The 11,434-nt window shown below is 41.0% G+C and overlaps 1 protein-coding gene across 1 annotated transcript; it reads right to left on the bottom strand.

Moving 5' to 3' along the window:
- Positions 1-6,010: 6,010 nt before the first annotated feature.
- On the bottom strand, positions 6,011-9,475 carry c1galt1c1 (C1GALT1-specific chaperone 1). The gene is made up of 2 exons (XM_080187455.1): positions 9,381-9,475; positions 6,011-9,105 (listed from the first exon to the last, which is right to left on the bottom strand). The coding sequence occupies exon 2, from the start codon at positions 9,097-9,099 to the stop codon at positions 8,143-8,145; it is 957 nt and encodes a 318-aa protein (XP_080043581.1). The 5' UTR covers positions 9,100-9,105; positions 9,381-9,475; the 3' UTR covers positions 6,011-8,142.
- Between the last annotated feature and the right edge of the window lie 1,959 nt (positions 9,476-11,434).

Raw genomic sequence — 11,434 nt, 5'->3', positions numbered from 1 at the left:
CCTAATCATCTGTGATTTGTTTTACTGAGTTGAATACTTTAGATACAGAGAGAGGATCTTTCATCAGGGTGGAGGTCTTGGAAAAAATCCAAAGAGTTCTGAGGCATATAAAACTGTCCTAGATAGATTTTAATTCTGGAGCGATGGTGGATTAGTAAAGAAATGTAAGAAATAGGAAGGTTCCGGTAAGGTAACAGGATATAATGGTAATACAGCAAGTAGTTAAGAAAACAAATAAAATGTTATTGTTTAGTTTGAAAGGAGAATTGATTACTAAAATAGGAGGGATATCCTTCAGTTGTACAGGGCATTGGTGAGATCCTATCTGGAGGATTGCTTTTCCTTATTTAAAGAAAGGTACAAGTGTGTTAGAAGCAGTACAGAGAAGTTTTATTAGACTAATGCCAGGGATGGATGGGTTTTGTCATATGAGTAAAAGTTGGAAAGTTTCAGTTTGTACTCAGCTTAGAAGAGTAAAAGGTGACTTGATCAAAACCTTTATGATAAGGAGGATATTGATAATGTAGAGAGGATGTTTTCTCGTCAGACTACATAAAACTAGGGGTCACTATTTAAAAATAAACAGTCCCTCATTTGACGCAGAGTAGGCTAGAAATTTTTCTCTACAGGATATAATAGAACCTTGGATCACAAGCTTCATTAGCACATTTAAGATATGGGAACAGTAGAATTGGTAGATTAAGCAGTTAGCTAAAGTAGCACCGGGTGTTAGCGATGGAAAGGTGGTAGGAATGGAGGGTCTTAATGACATTACTGTTACTAGAGAGGTGGTGCTCGACAGACTGGAGGGGCTGATTGTGGACAAGTCCCCAGGACCGGATGGAATGCATCCGAGGGTTCTGAAAGAAATGGCGGAGGTTATAGTGGATGCCTTGGTGGTTATTTTCCAGACGTCGCTGGATTCCGGGGAAGTGCCGGAAGATTGGAAAACGGCTAATGTTACGCCGTTGTTTAAGAAGGGTGCCAGGCAAAAGGCGGGGAATTATAGGCCGGTTAGTTTAACGTCTGTGGTAGGTAAAATGTTAGAATCCGTCATTAAGGAGGAAATTGCGAGGCATCTTGAAGGGAATTGCTTGATAGGGCGGACGCAACACGGTTTCATTAAAGGGAAGTCGTGTCTGACAAATTTACTGGAGTTCTATGAGGATGTGTCTAGGGCAGTGGATAGAGGAGAGCCGGTGGATGTGGTCTTTCTGGATTTTCAGAAGGCGTTTGACAAGGTACCTCACAAGAGGTTATTGCAGAAGGTCAGGGGACATGGAGTTGGGGGTAGGGTGTTAGTGTGGATAGAGGATTGGTTGTCAAATAGGAGGCAGAGAGTGGGGGTCAATGGGTGCTATTCGGATTGGCGGTTGGTGACTAGTGGGGTGCCCCAGGGGTCGGTGCTGGGGCCTCAGCTATTTACCATTTATATAGATGATCTGGAGGAGGGAACCGAGTGCAGAGTGTCGAAATTTGCTGATGACACCAAGATTGGGGGAAAGGCAAATTGTGCGGAGGGTGTGGAGAGTCTGCAGAAGGATCTAGATAGGCTGGGCGAATGGGCCAGGAAATGGCAAATGGAATTTAATGTTGGCAAGTGTGAGGTGGTCCACTTTGGTAGGAAGAATGGTAGGAAGGACTATTACTTACGTGGCGAAAAACTGCAGCAGGCGACGGTGCAGAGGGACCTCGGGGTCCTTGTGCATGAGTCGCAAAAACCCAGCTTGCAGGTGCAGCAGGTGGTCAGGAAGGCGAATGGGATGCTGGCCTTCATAGCGAGGGGGATTGAATATAAAAGTAGGGAGGTCTTGCTGCAGCTGTATAGGGCATTGGTGAGGCCGCAGCTGGAGTACTGTGTGCAGTTTTGGGCGCCGCACCTGCGCAAGGATATTTTGGCCCTGGAGGGAGTGCAGAGGAGGTTTACTAGGCTGATACCGGAGTTGAGGGGATTGAGCTATGAGGAGAGGCTGAATAAACTAGGCTTGTACTCGTTAGAGTTTAGAAGAATGAGGGGAGATCTCATTGAGACGTATAAGATGATGAATGGGATGGATAGGATAGAGGTGGAGAGACTCTTCCCGCTCAAAAAAGACAGTAGGACTAGGGGGCACAGCCTCAAGATAAAGGGGAGGCGGTTTAGAACGGAGTTGAGGAGGAACTTCTTCACTCAAAGGGTGGTGAATCTCTGGAATTCTCTGCCCGTTGAAGTGGTGGAGGCTGCCTCGCTAAATATTTTTAAGAAGCGGGTTGATGGGTTCTTGATAAGAGAGGGGATTAAGGGTTATGGGGAGAGGGCGGGAAAGTGGAACTGAGACACGACAGATCAGCCATGATCTTATTGAATGGCGGGGCAGGCTCGAAGGGCTAGATGGCCTACTCCTGCTCCTATTTCTTATGTTCTTATGTTCAATTTCAAAGGAGGAATATCTTCATGAGAGAAGAAAAGACAACACGTTTGATTAGTTTAGATATAGTTGCATGGCATGCAAGACAAGTTGTAACTTTATTGGAACATAAACTTGACTGCTGGCTTACATAGTGAAATACATTAAATGCAGGCACCTTTGGAATTTTTTTTTAAGCAGGGTAATTAGGAGTCAGTGTGCAATAGAAGGGATAGGGGCAGCCTGGATCTGACGTTTGTTGTGTGACAGTGAACAGAGTAATGGTGATTGTTTTTCTACTCTAAGATACAAGTGCAGCTTTAGGCAGAACTTGGAAGTTTGGTGAGAAGAGGGTGTTTAGTGAGGACGATACTGCTTTGTATTCCTAACATTTTCATCCTGTAGAAATTAGCTTCTGCAGTTCAATGGGGGAGGAGGTGAGCTGTTGAGTATGTGGTGAACGTCCAGTAAGTGACCAAGGTACATGTTTTGAAGGTTTGAATTTGTCCTGCAGTTTAAGATTTAAAAGAAAATTAATTGAATAAAAAAGTAACTATTTAAAGATCATAACTATGGCAACCCAAATGACGCATCAATGCTGCAGCAAGAGGGAATTTCATGTATACTGATGTTATTCAGGGCAGACATGACTGTAGCAAGTGTCTACAACAAAGCTCTGATTCACTGCAGTGGGGGTCTGAGCTGTGGCTACTGACACATCAGGGAAGGAGAGTTACCTGGATGCTTTATTTCAAGAGTTGGTCATATATTTTGTAGAATGAAATCTTCTGTTTGGGGAAGTGATTAGCGACAGGAGGTTGTGACTGCAGCGGAGGCAGGGGAAAGGACCCACAGGCAGGACTGTAGCAGTGTCAGCCTCTGCAATTGTCCAACAGGTTAAGTGCTTTGAATTTGTTTGGATGAGGGGTGGCGTGGCTGCAGGGTGAATGAGCTGACAGACTATAGCACCGTGGTACAGAAAGCCATTCAATAGGGGGAAGTGTATACAAATGTGATTGTAGTAGGGGACAATATAATGAGGGAGATTGACACTGTCCTCTCGAGGAAGGAGTGAGTGTGCAGGTCACTGTTGCCTGCCCAGTTCCATGACATATGCTCTGGGCTAGAGAGGAACTTGTTAACATGGTTTATGAAGGTACCAATGCCATAGGTAGAATGAGAAGAGGTTCTGCATAGAGTTTAAACAACAGAACCTTCAAAGTTATGTTGAGATTAGACTTGAGCTGTGTGAAAATTAGCACAGGCACATAAAATGAGATGAATACTTAGTTCAAAGACTTGTGGCAGAAGTGGGTATGGATTTGTGTGCACTGGGGAAAGTGGGGGCTGTTCCGTTGGGAAGGCTACATTGGAACAGAATTCCTGCAAATCGCATAACTCAGGTAGTAGAGATGGCTTTAACCTAAGTAGAGGAGTATGTTTCTGGAGTGGATCTATGTTAGGTTACAAAGCAAAAAGATGTGGCAGCATTACAAGGCAGCTATTTAGGTAATGATGACCAGGATGTGACAAGGGCAGTGTGTCCAAATATAAAAAAATGTCAAATAAGGCCAGTAAGGGAAAAAGTAAAATTAATGGTTCTTAAAATGTTTTTGTATTCGGCGCAAAAGTGAATCAAGGGCATAAATTGAAGTTAATGGAAATGATCTTAGATGTTGTTAAGATGATCAAAACTGGAAACTAAATATTCAAATAGAAATACTTCTCATAAGGATGAAGGAGGAAGGGATGGAGTTGCTTTGATTGTATGAAATGGAATAAGTACAACTGCAAGAAATGACTGATTTAAAATTACTGAGTAAAGACTCAGGTGACATGAGGGGAAAACTTCTTTTAAACACCAAGTGGTTAGGATCCAAATTGCACCCGTGTGTGTGCTGGAGGCAGATTACATTGTAGCTTTCAAAAGGGGAATTGGCTAATTATCTCAAGAGAAAACATTGCAGGGCTGAGGAAAAGACAAGTAGTACTAGCCGAGTAGCTCTTAGCAAGTCAGCATTGACATGACAGGGTGAATAGCCTTGTATTGCAATCATCCTAAGATTCTATTTCATAGAAAATTAAGAGACTACACCACAACACTAGCTATTGAGCCACAATTTCTAAAGAAATATTCCAATATTGGGTTAGAGTTTAAGTCTGTACAAAAATCAGTGTAATTCTAATCATTTGAAGATTTTGTACTTTAAGTCACTTAATCATCTGTAAGGTATATTTACTAAGAATTTTCTTGTAATCACAAAAGGTAGATTATAAAGCGACTTGGGATATATTTTAAAAAATCATTGCATCAGTACGATTCAGTTTGGAATAACTTGTATTGAAATTTCAATAAAGGCTGAATATCCAATTTCAAAGAATCTCAATCTTTTCAGAGTTAAATTTTATTTTAAATAGAAAACATGAAACAAGTTTTCCCAATACAAATACATTAGAACACAAGAATCAGGGCAAGAAAAGACCATTAGCAACCCTTCCCCACCTCTGAGTATGTTGATCCCAATTATCTACAAAAAAAATCACTGTCAAGGTCATTATTGGAAGTACTACCACCACCAGTGATAAAGCTGCAGCTTTCTTGTTGTATAGCTCAGAATGCTCTCCCATTATGTAATCCAAGACAGCAAATACATTTCTATATTACTGGTTGTATATACACCATGTTTTATACTTTATTATACTTTTCTGAATTCTGAGTCACAATGCTGAGATGAAAACTTTACACCCTCTATGAATGCATAATTGTGTTTCACTATCCAAGTCCAACATCCATGAAGGCGTACGTATGCTGCATTTAGCAATTGTGTTGCAAATACAAAATGCAGTTTGGATTAAACTACTTTCATATAATCCTAAAAAAATCTACTTTTGACAAATTGTTTCTCAAAAAACTTGCTCAAACAGGAGAGAACTTGGTTGAATCTCAATTAATCCATAAATAATGTGGGTCAGGAAATATTCAATATTAAATTGATATTCACAAAATTATAAGCTAAAGTGCTGACAATCTCAGGTAAAATTACTTCCCATTTTCTAGTAATACTAATTTTCATCAATATTTATTAAAAATCTATGTGCACTTCCTCCCACAAACCCAACTGATTGAGGCCTCCCATCTCCAAGATCATTGGTGCTGTGCTCCAAGCCTGATTGATGCCTACTTGACTTTTTTCCAGTTTCCTCTGTATTAAACCCCTCCCCATCCATTGGATGAGACACCACTGTTTTAAGAGGGAAAAGCAGATTTACGGGAGAGGGGGAGAGGCAAGTAAGTATTGAAGACTAAGAACAAAATGTTATAGGGGAAGGGGAAGGCTTGTACTCGTTAGAGTTTAGAAGAATGAGGGGAGATCTCATTGAGACGTATAAGATGATGAATGGGATGGATAGGATAGAGGTGGAGAGACTCTTCCCGCTCAAAAAAGACAGTAGGACTAGGGGGCACAGCCTCAAGATAAAGGGGGGGCGGTTTAGAACGGAGTTGAGGAGGAACTTCTTCACTCAAAGGGTGGTGAATCTCTGGAATTCTCTGCCCGTTGAAGTGGTGGAGGCTGCCTCGCTAAATATTTTTAAGACGCGGGTTGATGGGTTTTTGATAAGAGAGGGGATTAAGGGTTATGGGGAGAGGGCAGGAGTGTGGAACTGAGCCACGACAGATCAGCCATGATCTTATTGAATGGCGGGGCAGGCTCGAGGGGCTAGATGGCCTACTCCTGCTCCCATTTCTTATGTTCTTAAGGGAAGTAAAAGGAGATTGAAAGGACACCCGCAGGGAAAGAAATGAGGAAGAAATGCTTTGAATTTTTTGTATGTGGTTGTGCTTTGTAACTATCTTAGTGCATGGGGTTTGTTTTCCGGACCTCAATGTTTTTGCATGTAGTAACCGTGAATAGGAGATTGCATTTCTATGTGGCCTTATGCAGCTCACCTATGACATGTGCCCCAGATTCTGAGCTTCAAGGTAGGACATCTATTTAAACCTCAGGGGGAAGATATGTAATCATATCAGAATTACAACCACAATTAGTAATCTTGCATGGCAATCTTAATAGCTGACATCCTAACAAAAAGGTACAATTTGGGAGATTAAAAGGTACAAAATTTGATAGCAACTTTCATTTACTCCACTTTGAAGATCAAGCAAAGGAAAATTAAAACGTACTAAGAAGAAAAGTTGTGAAATAAAGCTGTTCTAGAACCATATCATCAACTTTTTGATGGTAATATTTTTCTTTAACAAATTCCTGTTTGCTGTGATGGATGTTATACTTGGGCAATGAAGCTGGGAATTGTTAACTAACATATGGGCAATTGCAGTGAAGTTCCTTCTTTGGTGAAACAATTACCATCTCAGAAAAGCATCTTTTACTGTGTGCAAATATTTTACCCCCTGCAAAAGTAATTGCTATCATCCCATTGACATTACCACTTTGCATAAAGGCATCCTTTCAAAGTTACCATTCAGATGTTCCCTGTAGAGAACTGGTCCAAATAGGCACGTCTGACATCAAAGAGGTAAATTGCTGTAGCTGAGGATTTTTTTTTTAACATTACACTGCTGTGTTTTGGGGCTGTTGTATTACATTAAATATGCTATATAAAATGTAGATAGTCTAGTGAATGTTTGAAAATCTAATTATTTCTCATGTAATGTTATCAAATTCAGAAAAATCCTGCAGAATATTACTTTTCCTCTTATATGCATCATTGTTCTGCTTAATCATTTTTTAAATAACTAGGTCAAAGTGGGATGTATAGTGTGCAACATCAAATAAGTTGAAGGTTTGAAGCAGATGTGTGACAATCACATCAGCTGCAAAACCTACATGCACAAGTCCAGAACATTAATTAAATTGCAATGTCACACTTAAAATTACTTTTGAAAATGGTAGTAAATTTACATAGGGATCAATTACAGGTTGAGATTATTGGAGCAATTTTGCAGGTTAGAGCTTGAAATTGTGCCTACAATGATCTTATTGAATGGGGGAGCAGACTCAAGGGACCTGCTTCTGCTCCTAATTCATATGTTTTTATGTGCCAACATGTAACACCACCCAACATTATTGATTAAAACATTTCTCCTCAGCATTGCACTTTTTCTTTAAAAAGTGATAGATTGTGATTTCAAGGGACAGGCCAGATCCACCTTAGCAGAAAAATAAAAATATTGAGCTACATTACACAACACCCAGTCTTATTACAGTACAATATCCAAACATAACACAGATCCTATACACATGAAGGAAAACTCTACTCAAATAAATACATCTCAACATTGGGTCATATCCTTCTTGTATGAGACTAAGAATTCATCACCTTTATCACCAGTGACATGCTAATATCCACCCTTACATTACACTGCTCAGAACTTGGGTCTGGAATGATAAATGATTGAAAAAGTACCCAATGATTGTACAAAGTTCACATGAACACTTAAGTTTCTGATACTTGCCAAAATGTTTTAAAGACTTCTAGCAACATCATCTTTGCAGTTCAGTAACTAAAACCTGTTGCTGTTAACCCTGTAGTTTAAGCAAACATTGAGTATCAATTTTTTTCAGCTAGCTTTTTAGTTATTTCATTTATGCTTATTAACATTGAAGGCACATTTTCAGTTAGGAACAATTTCTCTTTTGGAAATTTAAAAAACCTAGAAGTACATATTAAACAACAACAAACATTTTATAGTTCTCATACTTCATATCCTGGAATGAATCTAGTGTATAAGCTTTTAATCATTGTCTGAGCCTACAGGTGGCATGAAAATCAACGCATCGTTAAATGTATGCCCATAAGGCCGCAACCTGTAAACGCCATACATCATGACATGCATATGGTTGGGTGAATTCCCATGAAAAGTAATGGCCACATCTGAGCAGCATCCTTCCACAACTTCGTTTGGTTTATTAGACATGGCTTCCCCAATGAGGGTATTTATATTTTTTGAGTTGAATAGTTCTTTTCCTTCATCATCTTCTGCATTGTCAGCAAAAACTCCTGTGTACTTAAGACAAACTGCAAGTTCCTTTTCTTCAGACATTTTCCACAGCAGACTCCCCTTTTCTGGGCATTTCACAGGATCATCAAAGACCCGGTAGAGCCTTTCTAATGCTTCGATACTTAGGACCACACCTGAAGAGGATTCTACGTAATCCAAATCACCAGACTTGACTGTATGACCCACGTAGAAGGGCTGTTCTGGATCTTTATTCAACAAAAAGAACTTCAGATTTTCAATAATGGCAAACGTCGTTGACTCCACCAAGAAAAACCAGTTGAAATTATCTTTGTAGTTTTCATAGGCATGCTTGAAGGCTTTTCTATACTGGATCCATTTATCTTCTGTTTCAAGGCTGACTGACTGGAAGACTTTTATGTTCTCCGGGCTGTAAAAGACAGCCTTATCACAATGTTTGCTCCACGTTTCTACCGCGGAGGCCCAATAACCAATTTCTTTGGGTGTAACCATGATCAGACACAGCACACGGATGGTGAGACTGAGCTCCATCCGCTTCGCCTCGGGAAGCTTCAGCAGTTCTTCCTTGTTGGGGGCTTTGAGGTGGTGGTGTTCGTGGCTTCGCAGTCCCGAGTCTCCGCGCATCTTCGTGTTGGCGAAAAAGGTGAAGACCAAACAAAACATTCCCCCCAGCATCACACCTTTCATGAAGGAAGTGCCTTCTGTCATCATCTTTGCCTTGAATAGTGAAGGGGAAAAGAACAGAATAAAGTCACTTGCAGCAGAATGTTTATTAGCATCGATTAAAAAAAAGCTGTATCTAATGTCGATTTAAACAGTGATAGTCAGGCGGTGAGGGAGTGAAAAGCTGCTCCAGGCGCCCCGAGACCCGGGCAGCGCTGGCTCCATCACCAGGGCACCCAGCCCGGGACAGGCTGCAGCTGCTCCTCTCCTCACAGACCCTTCCCCATCTCCCCTCACAATCCCTTCCTCATCTCCCCTCACAACCTCACCTCAGCCTCACGGAACCACCACCCGAAAACAGCTAACACACATCAGCCTTTCCCGTCTCTACTTCCGGGCCAAACCGGATTTCCTGCTTCCGCCAATATCAAAGATGGCAGCCCCCAATAGATTAACCAGCTCGATTACTGGCACGAGTCAAAAGTGCCAGTTTAATTTAATTTTAGTATATTTATTAGCGTCACGAGCAGAATTACGTTCACACTACAGCGAAATTATTGTGAAAAAATCCCTTTAGCAGAACAGGACAGGCCTTTATTATTCGTAAATAGTTAGGAAGTAATTACGTGAATATATATCTCATTGAATTCATTGCCACAGAAGGCTGTGGATGTCAGGAATGCAGTGTAGTTAAGACAGTGATAGTTGGTTCTTGATTGGTAAGGGGATCAAAGATTATACAGAAAAGGCAGGAGAACAGGGCAGAGAAACTTACCATCCATGATTGAATGATGGAACAGACTCAGTGGGCCCAATTCTATATTTTATGATCTTATGGTATGGTGCATGACCCCTGGGAATCACACCTTGGTTTATAGAAATAGAAAATGCTGAAAAATCTGACAGCATCTGTGGAGAGAGAATAGAGCCAACGTTGCAAGCCAGGATGACCCTTCGTCAGAACTGACTCAAAACTGATTTAGTTAACAATCCTTTGAGATTTTGTTTAGTTGCAGTGTCCCACCAGGGGCTGCCACCCTCACCCATTTCTATTTATTAAAAAAAATTCATGATGCCACATTCACAGTTGTACTTGGGTTAATGAGTGTATCCATTTACCAGTCTACAGATCCCATAAATAGCAAGGAATACATGCACTCAAGAAGCTCCAGCATTGAGTCAAAAGGGTGCTCATTTCTAAATAATGGGCAGAGTGACCAATTGTTGTAGATTTTCCCAGAATTTGGCTCTCGTCCAAGTCAAATTATCAGTTCTACTGATAAGTACTTGGGAGGTCATGGTGTACTGGTAGTCACTGGACTAGTAATCCAGTGACTCAGGGTGATGGTCTGGGGATGCAGATTCGACTCCCACCACACCAGATGATGGAATTCAAATAGAAATTTAAAAATCTGGAATTAAAATGGTCAATTATTGTAAAAACCCCACTTATGATGGAATTCTCTCCTCTTGCCTGGATGAGTGCAGTTCCAACAACACAAGAAGCATGCTACCATCCAGAAAAAGTGACCTGCTTGATTGGCATCCCTTCCCCCTACTACCAGTGGTAGCAACACGTATTGTCCACAAGATGCATTGCAGGGTCTCATCATGGCTCTTAGGCAGTACCTTCCCAACCCACAACTGTTAAAATTTAGAAGGGCCTACAACACATGGGAACACCACCAATTGGAAGTTCACATCCAAGTCACTCACTGTCCTGACTTGGTAATATTGTTGCGACTTGGAAATACTGTCACTGGGTCAAATTTCTGGAAGTCTCTCTGTAACAGTACCATGGGTGTACCTACACCACTTGGACTGCAGTGGTTAAAGGCGTCAACTCACCACCATCTTCAAGGAAAATTAAAGAACGCATTAAATGCTGACCGAGCCATATCCACATCCAGTTAATTTTTTTTTAAAGGCAGGAATCAGGCGAGTCAGTTGACAATTTTATAAGATAAAAAACGCAGCCAGGAAATGTAAATTAAAGGACACATACAGAATGGCTGCTAGATTAGCTCATTTGGGACTCTGCACACCCTGAAGTACAAAAAGATGTGATTTGGAAAAGTCAAGCTGACAACATTGCAGGCTGTCGCCACAGCCAGAGCACATGAAGCCACAAGTCGACAGATGAAAATGGTTACTACCCAAATGGTTAACTTCCAGTTCAGTCAAGAGATGCAAGGTTGATATCATGAAATAGTGACAAATGCGCAAAGAGACATATGCTACAGCTGTGGACCACCAAAGAAAGATAATATCCCACAAATGAATCAAGCTGCAGAACTGGTTCTGAGAGAGTGTATTTTAGTCCAAATTACAAATTAATTACTAGTTTAAACTACCACTGCCCATCTGCGAAACCCACCTTACT

The sequence above is a fragment of the Carcharhinus amblyrhynchos genome, chromosome 4 (assembly GCF_965287045.1).
Source record: "Carcharhinus amblyrhynchos chromosome 4, sCarAmb.v2.hapA, whole genome shotgun sequence".
Taxonomy (NCBI): Eukaryota; Metazoa; Chordata; class Chondrichthyes; order Carcharhiniformes; family Carcharhinidae; genus Carcharhinus; species Carcharhinus amblyrhynchos.
The sequence above is the reverse complement of the archived record's forward strand: the minus strand, read 5'-3'. Positions and strand labels throughout refer to the sequence as shown.